This window comes from Orbicella franksi, chromosome 5 (genome assembly GCF_964199315.1).
Source record: "Orbicella franksi chromosome 5, jaOrbFran1.1, whole genome shotgun sequence".
In the NCBI taxonomy this organism is placed as follows: Eukaryota; Metazoa; Cnidaria; class Anthozoa; order Scleractinia; family Merulinidae; genus Orbicella; species Orbicella franksi.
The window spans coordinates 5,471,753-5,489,151 of record NC_138149.1 but is presented as its reverse complement, the minus strand read 5'-3'; the positions used below and the strand labels follow the sequence as shown (position 1 = coordinate 5,489,151).

At 39.0% G+C, this 17,399-nt stretch overlaps 3 protein-coding genes and 1 pseudogene across 4 annotated transcripts; 1 reads left to right on the top strand and 3 right to left on the bottom strand.

Moving 5' to 3' along the window:
- On the bottom strand, positions 1-1,833 carry LOC145487387 (potassium channel subfamily K member 9-like; annotated as a pseudogene). The gene is made up of 2 exons (XR_014049400.1): positions 1,383-1,833; positions 1-845 (listed from the first exon to the last, which is right to left on the bottom strand). The product of XR_014049400.1 is annotated as a potassium channel subfamily K member 9-like (transcript).
- Positions 1,834-1,971: 138 nt separating this feature from the next.
- On the bottom strand, positions 1,972-4,355 carry LOC145487388 (potassium channel subfamily K member 9-like). Its single transcript, XM_081466153.1, has 2 exons — positions 3,837-4,355; positions 1,972-3,296 (listed from the first exon to the last, which is right to left on the bottom strand). Exons 1-2 carry the CDS (start codon positions 4,235-4,237, stop codon positions 2,786-2,788), a joined length of 912 nt encoding a protein of 303 aa, XP_081322279.1. The 5' UTR covers positions 4,238-4,355; the 3' UTR covers positions 1,972-2,785.
- A 2,580-nt stretch (positions 4,356-6,935) lies between these two features.
- Positions 6,936-9,241, bottom strand: LOC145487457 (putative malate dehydrogenase 1B). The gene has a single exon (XM_081466238.1). It carries the CDS (start codon positions 9,172-9,174, stop codon positions 7,765-7,767), a length of 1,410 nt encoding a protein of 469 aa, XP_081322364.1. The 5' UTR covers positions 9,175-9,241; the 3' UTR covers positions 6,936-7,764.
- A 31-nt stretch (positions 9,242-9,272) lies between these two features.
- Positions 9,273-17,061, top strand: LOC145487463 (MKI67 FHA domain-interacting nucleolar phosphoprotein-like). Its single transcript, XM_081466249.1, has 6 exons — positions 9,273-9,398; positions 12,244-12,372; positions 14,094-14,202; positions 14,719-14,825; positions 16,079-16,189; positions 16,696-17,061. Exons 1-6 carry the CDS (start codon positions 9,288-9,290, stop codon positions 16,759-16,761), a joined length of 633 nt encoding a protein of 210 aa, XP_081322375.1. The 5' UTR covers positions 9,273-9,287; the 3' UTR covers positions 16,762-17,061.
- Positions 17,062-17,399: the final 338 nt, after the last annotated feature.

The following is a 17,399-nucleotide window of genomic DNA, read 5'->3' as shown; positions in this document are numbered from 1 at the left end:
GACACGGCCCTATTAATTCGCACATAGAGAATTTCGTTGGGTACGTTGGTTAAATAGGGGCAGTTGTAAATATCAACCCAAATAATGATACGGTCAGTTACTGCTGACGCTACAGAATATTAAGGATCTGTACAGTGTGTAATAATACTAACCAAGAGCAGCTAAGAAAAAAACCTGAAGTTTGAAAATCGGTGTTGTAAACGAATTAAATCAAAGCAAATACTTTTTATCTATTCCCCAAGCTTTGAACCTTCTTTTTTCTGTAGATAGTTGAAATGTATCTATTGTAGGTTTCTACGTTCAGTTTTTAGAATCTCTGTACAGCAACGGTCTTGTCGAAGGTTTCGTTCGTTCTTCGAACTTCAGCTTCTCCGTTTTCTCGTTCTTTTGAGCCCGAGGTAACACGCTTGATCAGCGTCAGTGCAGCGGCCGCGTGCATAACGTTGGAGATGGCGGTCAGCCCCAAAAGTATGAACGGTACGGTGATATATCTCTCTTTGTGAGGAATTAGATCCCCGAAGCCGACAGTCGTGAACGTAATCGCGTAGAAATACAGACCATCTCTATAACTCCAGCCCTCAGCTTTCATATGAGCAGCGGCGCCAATCAGGAGCAGGAACAGAAAGTACACAATCGCAAGCAAAAGGCATTTCTCGTTCAAGCAGCTTGGAGCTCCGTTTCTTCCCAGAAAGCGCTTCTCGATGGTTTTGATAAGCGACCTCTCGCCTTGCAGCATCGCTGGCCAATGACTTTAAACAACAAGATCGTTATCGGGATACCGAAGAAAGCATACACCACGCACAGACTCTTGCCAAGGGAAGTGACCGGGGTGAAATCTCCGTAACCTGGCCAGAGTTTAAAAAAGAGTATATTTCGTATTTCGCCTGCTCTTAACAATTGGGTCTCTAAAGCATTTCCTCCTCTACCCAGGGCTAGCCAAATTTACAGAATTTACAGAACTTAAAGAATTTATAGTATGGAAAATTAGAAAAATTAACTGAGCGTCTTCTAGTCAAGCTACATCCCTAAAACTTGGTGAATACAATTCCAATCTTCTACCTAATATTTTAACGTTGCGATTCACAAATTGTGTAAAATTTCTGCAATCGCACCAATTCAAGGCTTAAATGCAGAACACCCGAATACCCGCCATTTGCATCTCATTGAATAAGAATTGCAACTATTGTTATATACCTTGTTCTTCAAAGCACACCTACACGTGTAAATGGCTGGCCGGGTATTCTGCAATTGCTTTTGAAAAAAGTTATTTGTCCTCAGATTCCCAAACGAACACTGTAATTTCTGAGCGCTTTGTCTACCCGTCAAGATGGCGTCGAAAACCAGGGCCTATTCGTGCATTCAAGGCTGTTTTCGCTTCTTACCTATAGTCGTGAGCAAAACCACGACAAACCAAAAGGAATCTCCGTAATTCCATTCATGGCGATAATAGTGATCTTCTCTCTCCGCATGATTTTCTACAGCCTTAAACACGAGCATCCCTATGATAACATAAGCCCACCACAGAAGGAACAGAATAAGAAAAATTACTCCCTTTCCAATCGACGCCATTTTCCTGTTCTGAGAGCTTTCGTGCTGTGAAATGATAATGATAATCGTAAGTGAGAAACATCTGCTGGCGTCATGTGTGTTGATTTGATGATACAAAAATTAGCATTGCTAAAACACAAAACAGCTGCGGGCAGAAGAAGTAAGTAACATCAACGGCAACAAATCACAACTGAGTCAGTCGTGTATTGCTTTCACAAACAATGCTGCTTTGAAAAAAGAACCGGGAAAATAGCGACTATGTTGAACAAAGCTGTTCTTTGGATATTTTGATGAGCTTTTGAAAGACTTGAAACTTAAAGCAAAATCTCATTAAAGCCTGGTTTTTACCAGCGACGACAGCACAAGCACAAACATAAGCACAAGCGTAAACACAATAATTCTTATTTCACCGTGAAAATGGCCTCGACGCAGGTATAAGCACAAGCGCAAGCACACGCACAAGGATATTTACCACACGTGGTTATGTTTGGCCAATGAAAACACTGGATCCAGATTACCTTGCACCTAAACAGTTTGGATGGTTTGGATCATGGATGATTTTGCTTGTGCTTGTGTTTGCGTCGAATTTCGTTTTCACTTGAGTCATCCCTATCGCTTGCGTTTGTGCTTGTGCTTGTGTATGTATGCGCTTGTGCTTGCGTCGCTAGTGAAAACCAGGCTTGATTTTGTACGGTGCGAATGAAAAATGTCTCCTTCTTTTTGTGATACGTGAAATGTCTATTTATTTTCTGTGAATTGTGAAAGGAGCTTTTTATTTTCCGTGGAAGCGTGATCAATAGATCTTCGTCTGCTTTCGAAGGGGAGGGAATTGTTATACATTCAACCTTCTGTTCAGTGCATAGCTTTATCAAAAAGACAGCCTCTCTTTTCATGATCAAAATCAAACATGTCCGATTCTGTCATCCTCAGGAGTGATGGACATTCTTGGACTTCTCGATCCAAATTGTGATGGTCAGTTACCGCGGATGCTACAGTACATTACGAATATGTACAGTTTCAGGACCTACTTAAGCCAATAGCAATAGAAGAAAAAAAACCCTCAAGTTTGCAAATCAATTTTTGTAAAGTTATATTAATGGAGAAATAACTAATTATCTCTCTCTCTCCCTTTTAACATTTTACTGTAGTTAGTTGAAATGGATCTATTGTAGGCTTCTACGTTCAGTTTTAAGAATCTGTGTACAGCAACGGTCTTGTCGAAAGTTTCCTTCGTTCTTCAAACTTCGGCTTCTTTCTTCGTCAGCTTCTCAGTTTTGTCGTTCACTTGTGAGCCCGCGGTAACACGTTTGATCAGGGCCACAGCAGCAGCCGCGTGTAGAATGTTGGAGATGGCGGTCAGCCCTAAAAGTATGAACGGTACGGTGATGTACTTCGCTTCCTGGGGAAGTAGATCCCCGAAGCCAACCGTGGTGAAGGTAACCACGTAGAAATAAAGGCTATCTCCATAACTCCAGCCTTCAACCTTCATTTGAATAGCGGCGCCGATCAAGAGCAGTAACAGCAAGTACACAAAGCCAAACAGGAAACATTTCTCGTTCAAGCGGCTTGGAGCTCCGTTTCTTCCCAGACAATGCTTCTCGATGGCTGTGATAAGCGACCTCTCGCCTCGCAGCATCTGCTGGCCAATGAATCTAAGCAACAAGATAGTTATCGGGATACCGAAGAAAGCATACACCACGCACAGACCCTTGCCAAGGGAGGTAACAGGGGTGAAATCTCCGTAACCTGGCCAGAGATTAAAATTAAGGAATTAAAAGAAAACAACCCCGCCATTTGAAAAATTGAAAAACACGATATTTTAATATCGTGTTTTTCAATTTTTCAAATAATTAAAATTATAAAGTATGGGCCCCTGCTCTTAGCAACTGGGTCTCTAATGCATGTAGTAAAGATAAATATTTATTTTTCTTCACTTTTTGAGCGCTTAGAAAGTTTTTTCTCAAAACAAAGAAATCTTTTAGATTTCTTTGTTCTGAAAAGACCACGTGACTTCTTTGTTGGTGGAAAAATTTTCCCGCGAAATTTTGCCAGCGTCAATTTGGAATCTAAACCTCCCAAAAATTAAAACTGAAAGCCCAAAACAATTAAATCTCATTTCCAAATAGATACCTATCGTCAATTGCAACCATGCTTAGGTCTTAAACAGGATCATTTCATAATACTTATAATTGTAATCTTGTGTTGGGTGCATGTTCAATTAGTCAAAACAAAACCGATGCCTAAAGATCTTGTTATCGCGCAGTCAGACATGTTTTCCCTTGTTATCTATGGTTGTGAGCAAAACAAAGACAAACCAGAACGACTCTCCGTAACTCCATCGCTGTTCATCGTAATACTCATCGTGAGTTTCACGAGTTTCACGAATCTTTCCGGCGAGTGTGTTAAATTCTGCTGCCGTCATGTTATGTTTCTGCATTGTTGCAGCCCTCAGCTCTGACATACTCCAGCGCTCTGTCTTCTCTTGATTCTCTCTCTCTTCTTCTCTCTCCACATTACCTTCTGCGGCCCTAAACACGAACATCCCAATGATAACATAAGCGCACCACAGAAGGAACAGAATAAGAAAAATTACCCCCTTCCCAATCGACGCCATTTCCCTGTTTTGAGAGCTTTGGTGTGGTTTAAACGGCAATGATAATCGTAAGTGAAAAACATCCGCCGACGTCATGTATGTTACGATGGTGATACCCTGACCTTACGAAAATTAGCATTGTTAAAACAGCTGCTGGCTGAAGATGTCAATAACATTAGCGAGAGAAAAGCACACTTGAGTTTTGTTTTACTTTACAAACAAAGCTACCTGTTTCTACGCAGTTCCTAGGAAAAGAAATGCTGTCGAAAAAAGAGGCACTGAATCAAACAACGGTCAAAGTGTAATCACAAAACGTATTTGTGTGCTACTTGAAATAGACCTCTTTTATCTTAGCGAACATGACAGCTGGTACGACTAAAGCTTCGACCATTGTTTCATGATTATTTTGATCTGCTATTCAATTTTGTGTTACAGCAAGTATTTAATCTGGAAAATACATCACTCTCGGCTCACCGTTAATCGTTGCGATTTACACGACCACCTCATTCACGCTATACTTGATGCTTGACCAGTATTTCAGTTCCAGATTTTTTTGTCAATCTTCTGCAAAATCGCATCATTTTCCTTTGAACTATCGACATTTTAATCCATCATCGTCTGCTTCCAAAGGAGAGGGGATTAGTTAGTATACATTTAACCTTCTGTAAGTAAATATATTTTATTTAAAATGACACCCTCTCTTTCCATAACAAATCGAGTCAAAGGAAACGTTTCGATTTTCAGTTTGAGGAGACTTAATTCTCAGGAGTGATACACATTTTTAAACTTCCCCTTAAGACATGTTTTCGAACATGATAGAGAAGTTATTTTTCAAAGCAAACCACGCCAACAACGGCAATGAAAACGCCACAAAACAAATAGTATCATGAATTAGCGGAACAATGGCTGACGTAAAATCAGGGACTTGGGCCAAGTTCTGCGTAGTCTGGGAAACGCAGACGACGGCGACTAATTTTTCGTATTTCCATTTAGTATTGATCGCTGTCATTTCTGCATATTTAGCCTAAGGGAGATTTTAGATCCAAGGTGTATTTACATATATAGTACTGAACAGATCTAGATAATTACGAAATTCGTAAGTAAATCTAAATTCATTTTTTACTAAATGTTGTCCTCGGCGTCGCCCTCGACAGTTAAACTGTTATAATATTGGCTGTGGTCGCATCAAAGTTATTATTAGGTTAAGTTACCTTAGTTACAGATGTTAAACAATAAAAATGCAACCCAGAATGTATTCTATATATTTATCTATTCGTTATTAAATTATTAAGGGAAAACTTGCTTTTGGTTTAGGATAATACAATCGTGAGATATTTCAGGTATTAAACAAAAGGTTGTTTGATTTTCTATTTCGGTACTGATCAAATTACATCTTCTCCTTATATTATGTTATTATGCAGCTGATACCTTAGAAGGAAAACTTGATTCATTCATATTCCATCGAACACCACCATTTAGGGATTTTCCAGCTGTATTTACCGTTGCCATGGTTGGTTTCTTTTTGGCGTCAATCGAGATAATGAAATGAAATCGAAAGCGCCCTGCCTGGAAATAGTGATTTTGGATTCCATAACTTGTTAGAATTTTGCTGTCTAGTCTTTCAGCCAAACTTTGTTCGTTTAGTCATCCTTTTCGGACATCAAACTATGGTCGTTTGATTAAAATTCATACCTCGTCCACACTTCGAACAAAGGTGGAAAGAAATGTGTACACATCATAAATAACACTTTGGTGTCTCTTTGTATATGTTTAAACTTGAGAACACGTACAAATAATGAATGATATGGAACTAGGCGGGTTCAAAATTTAAGGCCAGCCCACGAAGTTGGGATTGTGCAATCACTTTGTTAGTAACGCTTACGTTGCGGGAAAATTATAGTGAATATTAATCATATTAATATGAATCTAGACATAGAGAACTGTTTGATCTAGTTGGGGCTGGGCAGGGTCAGAGTCTAGACATATTGTGCAACTTTGCAGCATGCAAGTCATAAGATTTGTTGAGTACCAATGAGGTCCCAGTAATTCACTAGGTATTACCTAATCTTCGATATGTATTGTCTGACTATAGTAAGCCGTGTACATTAGAGACGTCGCAGCAAATTAATCAGAGCAATAGCAGTATAGCAATTAAGTTTTGTAGCTTGTAGCTTCCCACCCACCCACTCCAGAGGCAGTTTTGATTCATTGTATGTACCTTGTCGTTAGTATTGTATCTTGTTTCTGATGATTGTTAATTATATAGTATTGTATATAGGATTCTACTTCCGGAATCTAGAACGTAGAGCCGTTACTATATATCTATTGTAGTTTTCCATGATTGTAATAATAGTGTCGTATGTAGGATTACATCTAATAAACTGCCTGATCCCAACATGAGGTTGCCAGTCTTTGTGTTTAGACAACTTTTATTTTTAAAAGTAACGTTATCCTAAACCTATAATCAATTAAAATCAAGACTGTAACTGTTATGTTACTCGCGTTACCTTATTTAGGTCAACCACTTAAGAATAGTGGGTTAAAATCAGAGTAGAAAATGTCTTAGTCATCGAAGGAAAATATGCTAAGTAGCTTTGCGAACTGCGCATGACATTACGTTAGTCTAATAGGCCACTTTCAATATATTAAAATTCAGCTTGATAGTGCGGCCTAGCGGACACAAACAAAAGAAATGAATAAACATGGCCATTCAATGTCCTTTGTTTGTGTCCTCTAAGCCTCGCTGTCAAGCTAAATTTTAATACATCACAACTGAGCTTTTTTCACGAAATAAAAGATGGCAATTCATGACAAAACGAGGTAATATTCTTCATTGTTCCAGTTTCATGTTAGTAACATGGGGTGGCCTCTACATGTCTACACCGTGTTGTCTGTTGTAGGCACAAGTTGTGCAAGTTTCTCCTGGAGGTCTTTTCTGAGTCCTTTAATCACCTTCCTTTTTTCACAGTGACATCATAGAATCAAGGAATCTCTAGTCCTCCTCCTTAAGCTCCTTGCACCCACATACGCTCAGGCGCACTCCTGCTTTGACCGGACTAACACATGGGCGAATTCGGCCGATTGTTCTAATTTTTTTTTTTGAAGCTGAAACGTTTCTGTTATTACCTACATTCCTGTTGAAAATGGCATGAAGAGTTTTAAGTTTTATTGCCAAGAAAGGTTCATTTTCCTGTTCACTTGACTATTGATTGGAGAAATAGATATACCATTGTATTAAACCTTGGTCTCGTTATTTTTAGCGGGTAGGCGGGGTTGGCGTTGGCTGCGCTTGCTACTTTCGGAGGATCGTTACTATCGGAAGTTTACGGTAATATAATTTACTCTTGATTCTGGAACTGTGTGAGCTCGCCCACCTCCACTCCCACGTGGAAAATCAAACAACTCAAGGGTTTCAAATGCACTTTAAACATCAGAGATTTTATTCAATGCAGCAAATCTCTCTTCACAACAATGTAATAAATGACTCTTACAACAGGTTTGCTGTGTTAGTTGTCACTATAATTTATCTAGTAACTATTAATTAACTATTAACTATTAAATAGGCACTAATCTCTCTACCTGATAGTATGTACAACTGTTCAACTGCATATTTACAATTTAACTCAAGATTCAGAGTTCAGCTCACTTAAAACTTCCTCACAGTCCTTCTTTAGTTCTTCAGCAATGGTTTGCAGTTGAGTTTTAAGGTTGTCGTCAAGTTGTATATTGTCAACAATTTTCCAGGAACCTTGACCAAACTTGACTGGCAAAGAAAACACAATATCTTGTGGAAGATCATACCATCCTTCTGAAGCTACTCCAAGGGAGAAAATCTCTGAAGATGTCCCTTGCCACAGGTCACAAAGCTGTGAGAGCACTGCAAAGCTCTCTGATAATGATGGGGTAGCATCAGGGTTTTTCACATTATCCAGGGGCTTTTTCAAGGTTTCCAAAAACTCACCTGCCAGCCACTTATCATCATGGACCATTTCTGGTACTGGTTGTGTGAAACCTGGAACATGTGGCCCCCAAATGGCCCCATCATACCCATGAACTCTTGCATTTCTGGGATCAGGTCTAGTAACAACACCTATGTTACCCCAGATAATGACATCCTTTATCCCAGCAGTGTTCACATTGAGCTTTTTCGCCAGCAGTCCCTTAGCTCTATTTTCCTGAAGGCGGGCCAAGGCACAGATATTTCGTTTTGGTATCGAAGGGGCAAATTTACTAGTGACAAAAGCGTTCACACTTGACGGTCCCCCTCCAATGAGTACCTTCACATCTTTCTTTGCATACTGATCAAGTGCCTGTCCATGAGCTTTGAAGGTTCTAGCATTGGCAATGAGCTGCTCCTTTTTATCGCCTTCTTCTGTAACAGGCACGCCATCCAGCAGAACTACAACGCTGGCGTCTTTGAAGGCGATGGCTGGATCTGACGTGTAAACTACTTCTCTTAGCAGAGGCCATGAACAATCTTGGATCTCCATGGCTGTTCCCTTAAGAACTTCTTGAGAATCGGGCGTGTCGAGCAGATAAAAACTGACTTCTTGATCGATTCCAAACACTTCTCCTTGAGCTAAATAACTCAAAACACCGTAAGCAAGGGCGTTCGAAGCACCACCAACACAAACTCTCAATGGCGTGATGGCTGCTTTTCTCTGTTCTTCCTCTGCGTCAATCTCGATCTTCGTTTGAAGATTTTCTTTGGCTATATTTATCAACTCGTCGCTCAGCTTTACTGAGGTGATGCCGTAGCAGCCTTTCGCCATTTCTAAGAAGTCATCGCACCCACCAAGAAGGATTCCCGCGCCGCCTCGATCGACCAACTCGCGCCAAATAAGAGGTGAGCTGAAGTGCTTCCAACCCTTCTCTTCGCAGGTCAGTTGCAGCCAGTCTCTCCATTCGTCGGGCTGCTTAACAATCTTGTGAACTTTGAAATCTGGCAGGTTCAACGAGAGTTCATCCGCTAGAAGCTCTGCTTTAGCGTAGAAAGGGCAGTTCGCCTTCCCAGCAATAACATACTTCGCCATTTTGATTATTAGCTAAGGAGTTTATGGTTGCCATCAGTTGCCATAGCAATAAAATTCTGCTATCGCGGGCTCGCTTCACGTGACATTCCAAACACACGTGGTCAAATTTCAACATGGCGGACGACAATATAGAAGATGGCGAAACGAATGAACTATCAAGTTTAGCCCTTGATTCAAACAAACAGAAAGAATTTGAAGATAAAGTCAAGAGAATACGAGCTCAGGTAAGCACAGAGCTGTTCTTCAATAACAAAAATAGTACAGTATGTGCATGTGCAAGGAATGTGCATGTTCCATGTTCCTTCAATATTTGTTGAACTTGAGCTTAAGCTTATACCCAAGCCGTCTGAAATAAAGGAGAAATAAATAGTGTAGTTAATGCAAAATAATTAAATAAGTATATGATATTTGGTATTACAGGTTCAAAGTGACACCAAGAAACATAATATTCCGATATTGAGATGTTAATAAAAGTGTTTTTTTCTTTTGAGAAATAAATAAGAAATAATATTTCCACACGTTCGTAAAACCAATACATCTGTCACAAGATAAGGTTTCAGTTCAGCGTATAAAAATTCGGCAAGATTTCTGTATAACCCCATGCATTTATTATGCATACAGTTCTTTCTTTAACTAAACAATAGCTAAAACAATAGCGCTCCTTTGAGACTTATCTGATTTGAATAACTCTAAATTTTACCATTTTTTTTCTAAGTGTCGCATACTTTTAGACTTAGACTTTCTTTCGAATTTTCTATCTAAAATACGCAAAAACGGAATGATTTCTTGGAGACTTAGAATAATTTTACGAGTTTTAGGTCTAAATTACGGAAAACCGAAATGAAATATCATAATTTTGGACGCATTTACCGTATTTTTAAACTGAGCGCAGGCTTAAAACTGCTTAAAATAATAGTGATTTAGACCTGTTCGCTAGTTTAAAAAAGCTTAAAAATACTGCTTTAGGCCTAAGCAAAACCGGCTGCTTGTGGTTAGCTATAAGCTATTGCGCGGGTTAGCGAAGTGAAATAAAATTCTAGCTTACCCGTCGCGTCTCTTCGCGTTTTTTCCCCCTTGATTTCCTTCCTCAAATTCAGACCCATGCGATGAAGCTGTGTATTTTGTTTCTTTCCTCCATGAAGTGGCGATCAGATCACGAACAGTGCATACAGTGGTACGAGGAACAATTTACGCATCTTTGCGCACTTCGTATAAGTCGGCGATATGCTTGATAATGTTTCCAAAAGGATCATCTCCATAGTGCTGACGCCACAACCATTCCTGTAGATAGCTTTCGCCCGAAGAGATCTTTGGATGTTCCTGTACGAGGCATACTTCGTTTGACTCCCCACCATGTATTTTCTATGCGCTGGGTGTGCGCACCAGTGTCTGGGTCTACGATGTTTAGGCTGTGGTTGACTGTGAGAAGCGATTGGGAGAAAGAAAGAAATCACTCCCCCCCCCCTTTTATTCACCAGGGACCCACATATGCGATGCATGTTTTCGTGCAACGTGCAACATGCGTTAAACACATAAATAAGTAAATTGTGATGTTAATTTTTTGGGAATGCGAACGATTCAAGTAAAATAAAAATTATTTTTGGAGGGGTAATTCTCAACTGAACCTCGTAGTGTAGTGGTATAGAAGAGAGATTGGTAAGCGAGAGGTGTGCGAAAGGTAAGTGGTTCGAGACCTGATGGGGTACAAGAAAAAAAAAGGAAAAAAAATCCGTAAGGAGCCTGGGTAATATGGAGAAGAAAAAGAGAGAAGAATGGAGCTAGGGGAAGAAAAGAATCGGCGAAAAGACAGCGCGCAATCAAATCCTCTTTTATTCACACAGGAAGTAGTAATTATCAATGTATATATTCAATACCTTAGGGAGTTGCTATTGTCTTCAAAAACAATAGATCGCATACATAATTAATAAAACTGCATGCATAATAAATGTATGGGGTTATACGGAAATCTTTCCAAAAATTCAGCCTATAGACCCAGAGTATACTTAGCATGAGTCTCTGCGACCAAAATCTCACACTTAGCTAAAAGATTTGAATTATTACAGTGTTAACTTCTAAAAAAATATGTATTGTACTAGAACTAATGGCAGAAAAGAAAAGTACTTTTAAATTATGGTACACTTCCCCCAATTCTAAGACACCTTTGGAAAACTTGAGACCTCTTAAGATAAGATTGGAACTTCTTCAAAAATACAAGCCCACCTACGATAAAAAATATCATGCCTGTGATTCCTAGAAAGTTGGCAGGTATGTGTATAATATAATTTACTTAATGCATAAGTTTGTGTACTTGCAAGAGAAACCAATGGGAATATTGCAGTGACATAAAGAGAGTTAAGAGGACATCAGAAGGGAATTTTTTTGATATAGGGGTATTTAACCAACAAGATTCTCCCACCATAGGGAAATCACACCATATATGAAGACGGCAGAGGGGTTATGCATGGGAGGTGCGGTGGCCTCCTGGTTAGTGCACTTGACTCTGGATTGAGTGGTCTTAGTTCAAACCCTGACCGGGGACATTGTGTTGTGTTCTTGTTCTCTCACAGTACCTCTCCCCACCCAGGTGTATAAATGGGTACCGGCAAATTTAATGCTGGTAACCCTGTGATGGGCTAGCATCCCATCCAGAGGGGAGTAGAAATTCTCCTAGTTGTTCCATGCGACATAAACTGAAGATAAGAGCCGACCTGATAGGCCACTTATCTTGCATGCAGACTTAACCTTTTTTACCTACCAAAGGGTTTATGTATGACATGTGACGAGGACAAAAATTAGTGTATGAGGCTGAAAACCAACTACAAAAAAAATTGTGATTCATGAGTTTATGAAAAAGCCATGATCATCAGAAGCAGCTAAAAGGATATGTGGTGCGTGGATTTTGTTAAAATTCATAAATGAAACGGGATGACAAACCCTCATTTGCTACCCTCATCCAGGCAATCCCTCTTAGGCTATTAAAATCCATCAATACCTGCATCAGTGTAAACTTCTTGGAAACAATTTTTCTCAGTTATGACTAGGTCCACTTGAATTATTTTTTTATTTCAGGCTGATGACCTGACCCCTGGTGTGATCTATCTTGGTCACATTCCACATGGATTCTATGAAGATCAAATTCAAGACTTTTTCTCACAGTTTGGCACAGTAAATAAAGTTAGACTTTCAAGAAGTAAAAAGGTAGGTGACTCAGATCTTAGAAAAGAAGTAAAAAAGGTAATGAATCAGGTGTGGGATGGGGGGGGGGGGCAGGGGGGGAGACTCCCATGTGATAGGGTTGGGGATGCTTGTTGGAAAATTTGAATGAAACCTGGAAGGAGAGCAATCTGGACATGGTTTAAACTTTATATGTTATTTAATGATGGTAAACACATTATTGTAATGTGTTATTCAGGCTTCCTTGGGAAAGCCGAGTCATAAAATGGAAGCTGTTTTGTCTTGGTCGCCAAAAGGGGGTTGAGGGGGTCATGGTCCCAGGTGTTGCTAGTGTGGAGAGTGGGAATTGGGGATGAGAATACGACAGCTTTATTGTGTGCTTGGTCTTTGTGAACAATGTTAATGTACAGAATGCTGTGTTTTGTGAAGAAAAGTTTTGGAAAGAATCACACATTATATGTTCATCTCATATACAAATACGTCAATCGTTTTTGATACGGGTTGGTCCACAAATTATATTGCTTGAAAGCCTGCCAAATAAGCAAAGTTCACGCTCATTCTCAGGATATAAAAAATGAGCCATGTATGAATTCAAACTACGAAAACACTGCCAAAAAGCTATGACTACTGACTTAAAAACAAACCATGATGCTGAGATGAACACCTCAGATGTTGAAAAAATCAAGAATCATCGTAAACAGAACTTCAAAGATGAGACAAACAACATGCAACTCGATAAGGAGGATAATCAATGAAGCAACTTGAGTAGTAAATATCTAGGCATAACGTTTGTGTTAAAATATCCTGATTCTTTTATGTTTTTATTGTGTTCAATAAGCTAACTTGTAACGTATGATTTGATATTGAGGCACGCAGCTTGGGTAAAGGTTCTTAGAGTGTCCACTTGGGTATGTTTTTCTGTAAACAGATTTTAAAAGTATGACAGCATATTTATTATTTCTTTATGTGCAACTCAACTACCCTTGACTGCTAAAGACGGAGGCATTTCATGATTGCCAACTCTAAGAGATGAGGAGCATCCCAACCCTTCACCTGCATGTAGTCCCCCCGCCAAATCCCTGGAATTAGCTATCCATGATAGGAGTTTGTTCATACAGTTATAAAGCTAAACTTCACAGTTACAATCTTTTCGTCTTTACAAAAAATGATATATTTTTTCATTTATATTAAGAGCAAAGAACATTCACTGCATTACGTTTGTTGCCTTGTAACAGTCTATTTCATCTATCTGGCTCACATGTAATTTTTTTTGCCTGTGAAAAACTTGCGAGCAGTTTTTGCCACTGCCAAATTAGTTGCAAATTAAGAAACCTGTTCAGTTTCAATTTTTTGCTGTTGTACAGCATAATTTTTAAATTTCTAATTTCTAATTTTTATTTATTCATATCATTCTTGACAGTGTTACATGCATTTTGCTGAGGACTTTAATTTGACATTAATGTTTCCCATAAGGGAGGGGACCCATACTTTCCTAGATTACTCAACATAAAAATGTTCAGTTTAACCACAACCCCTTTCTTCCTGGCACTGTTTCTTCATGATACATAAAGAAAGAAGGTTATGCAATTGGGAATGTCAACTTGCATTCATTTGACGCAACACCAACTTCCCAAAACTGACATTGAAAGAGAGTTGTTGCAGTCAGTAAGGAGAATTGAAATTTTAAGCTTGGGACTTAACAAATTTTGAAGACACTTATTTCTCTGTTTTTTTTTTCTGAACAGACTGCAAGATCAAAAGGTTATGCTTTTGTGGAGTTTGCCTCTGATGAAGTTGCCAAAATTGTGGCTGAAACTATGCACAATTACATGATGTTCGGAAGATTATTAAAATGTGAGTATGGAGAAACACAGAAAACTCCTTGTAACCACTTTTAAATGGATATTCATGAGCCAGGTGTACATCATTTTACACACACGTTCATTCGTGCAAGGTAGGTTGACCAGCCATGTGTAAGGCAGGAAAAAAAGAAAAATTCTACCTTGCAATAAATTTTGAACCAACAGAATTCAATGGACCTTTTTACCATTGTCATGCTTTTCTCAATTTTTTCATTCAAACAAAAAGTACGGTAAGCCTCACTGATTGATTTATCATGCCAAATTTGGTAAATGTGAGAATTTTCATAAGAATCCATTGCAAACTTGTAAAAAATGTGGGACCCCAAACCTGGCCCCTGTTAGACATTTCTTAGTAAAAATTGGCAAGATTGGAGTCCTGTATTTTCATGAGTTTGCAACAGATTCTTTTGAAACTTCGCACATTTCCTTAATTTTTGTTTATTTGGAAAAATTGTTGGTATTGCTTAAAAAGGTCCTTCAGTATTTCTACCATTTTCTTTTTTTACAGGCAAAGTTATCCCAAATGACAGAGTCCATCCCAGGCTATGGAAAGGATCGAACAGAAAATTTCGTTTCATACCACGGCAAAAAAATGAAATTAAGAAGCAAAATAAGGTGAGTGCTTTAGTCCAAACAAACAGGACAGTGATCCTGTCTTAAGTTTCCTCTCTCATGATTACAGAGCACAAAGTCAGATAAAGGCTACTACAGGGAGTGAACAGACCTCTTTCATTGTTAGTATTTTTTCTATTTTTTTTATTGAATAATTAGTTATTTTTTTCAAAATTTGTCATGTGCATGAAAACCACCTCAGTAGTAGTCGTGATGCAACACAAATATGCATCATTTAAATAAATGTTCTGCCTTGTCTTTAGTCTCTCATTTGTCTCTGATGCTGTCCATTACCTTGAATCTTTTGTGAGGTTGTTTTAATTTGTGAATTCTTCCGAGTGAGAAAAATATTAAGTAACTTCTTGTTGTTTATGTTTCGTCATGTATGTACCACATTATTACTCAGTGGTTTGTCCTGGTCTCATTGCACCAAGTAGTTATATCAGGATGTTAATCAAACACAGCAATTTTGATAGACTTATTAAATCTTCAAGTCATGATGTCAGAACACAAGTTCTTCTCATCCCTGATCTCTATACATTTTGTACAATACCAGTTGGTAGCATTTATATGTTAGAGACAGCACAGCCAGGTGGTTTTGGGCACCGGGCCAGTTTTGTCTAGCTCTCCTTAAGTTCAGATGCATCCCAAGTATTGCTTCTGAACAGTAGGCAGGGCAGGATAAAATCCAGGTCCGATTGCCGGGGGCAAGTAAATTTTACTTTTGGGCAAGTGAATATAGAAGTTCAGTGGCCCAGTGAGACTGAATGAAATGTGAGCTTGATAAATGATAAATGATAATTTCTAGTCAGAAACCTTTTCAAAACTAATCAAGACTACAACATTAGTTAAACATTGAGTTGGATTAGTTGGGAATCCAAGCATACTTTGTTCACGTTTGTTCTCTGATTTCCATACTGGCCGCCATGTCTGATTGTCAGCAAGTAATATTTAAGTTGGGCAAGTGGAAACTGACTTTTTTTAGCTCACTGGGCAAGTGGAATTCAAATTTTGTTCCTGCCCTGGTAGACTTTTGTTTCCAAACAATATAGGATACACCTTAATTTAGTATTGATGGTGAATTTTGCTCTTAGACTTAGTTCAATTCATTCATCTGTCTTGCAACTGGCTGGATTTGTTCTTGGTAGTCCCAGATCCCACCAGTTCAGTTGATCACAGGTTTCCCATTTCTCCAGCTTCATACTCCTCACTGTGATAATAATTAGAGTTTAAAATCTTTCTTTTCATCATTCCAGCCAAAGACACATGAGGAACATCAAAAGCAAGTGAGCAACATTCTCAAGAAAGAACAAAAGAAGAGAAAAAAGATGAAAGATCTGGGGATCGAGTATGACTTTCCCGGTTATGTAAGTTGTTATCCATGTTTGTTTTTCATTCATCCAAGACTCAGTTACCTTGCAACTTACTAGTCATTGGTATCTCCCCCTCCCCTCCCCTCTCCTCTCATGACCTTTTAGCCTCATTCCAGTTCTCCTCATTCAGTTATGAGGTACAACAGGATCCCAAGGAACAGAGGAGAGGGGTTGGGCCACTTGGAGCTTCAAAGACCTGTTTTGATTTAAAGCCCTCAGCACAATGTTTTCCTCTTAGAGCCTGGCAATCTGATCCCTTAAGCCAGCTGTCCCTCTTAGCCATTGGGTCCTTGGGACAACACCAATGAAAAGGTGGCTCTAAAGATGAGAATGGTAGCCTAGGCAATATTGGAACCCTGGGACACAGCACTTATTGCACTGGGGCTCATATTACTAAAATGATAACATAACAAATGCCACTGAAATGTTTGCAAGTCTGTTTCAAGGCTTTTTTGTTTGTGATATTTTCTCCCTTATCTTGTCTGTGTTTCTTTTTACAGGTTTCAGAGATAAAGACAAAACGCCCTAAACACACAAGATTCAGCAACAATGAAACTGAAGATTAGTGGTACACAGGGCCTTTTTTCTTCAAACTACCAAAGAGCAAAGAAGAGCCAAAACCTGTAATCAAACTGATTTTTCACCAGCATAAGGCAACATTTCTGAGTGTTGAGCACTTGCCAACAAGGACTGACAATATGCCTGCTGGATTGATATTACGGATCTGTTCTTAATGGAGAAACACTGGGACTGGATGTATGTCCTTTGTATGCTACAAATATCAGAGCAATCCATGACAGCCAAAAAAGAACTCATCGTAAATGGTAGAAAGCTTTTATTTGAAGAGACTTTTTATGACCAAGAGATTTCATGTTTCACACGATATTCTGGCGCATGCCTGACTTTTTAAAGTTTGTTCATTTCGTAAATCCTCTTCATTCCTAGTTATCTGACTTTTAGAAGTCAAAATAACAAATAAACAACAACCAAAGCTTAAAAGGCTATCGCCTTCTGTGCCACTTTTTTTGTTCTTACCAAAGTATGACGTCATCTGTGATCTATTACTGAACAGACGCATGGCAACATGGAATCTGTTTGTTAATGTAATGATGATGATGATGATGATGATGATGATGATGATGATAAACTAATATTTGAAGAGGAGGCCTCCAATTACCTAGAGGTGGTTTTCAGGAGGGTCCCC

Coding starts and splice junctions, on each gene's coding strand:
- LOC145487388 (XM_081466153.1), bottom strand. CDS start 4,237: ATGACGTCGGCGGATGTTTTTCACTTACGATTATCATTGCCGTTTAAA. Junction 3,297..3,836: donor TTTGTTTTGCTCACAACCAT/AGATAACAAGGG, acceptor TAATCTCTGGCC/AGGTTACGGAGATTTCACCC.
- LOC145487457 (XM_081466238.1), bottom strand. CDS start 9,174: ATGGCGAAGTATGTTATTGCTGGGAAGGCGAACTGCCCTTTCTACGCT.
- LOC145487463 (XM_081466249.1), top strand. CDS start 9,288: ATGGCGGACGACAATATAGAAGATGGCGAAACGAATGAACTATCAAGT. Junction 12,373..14,093: donor GACTTTCAAGAAGTAAAAAG/GTAGGTGACTCA, acceptor TTTTCTGAACAG/ACTGCAAGATCAAAAGGTTA. Junction 14,826..16,078: donor AAATTAAGAAGCAAAATAAG/GTGAGTGCTTTA, acceptor TCATCATTCCAG/CCAAAGACACATGAGGAACA.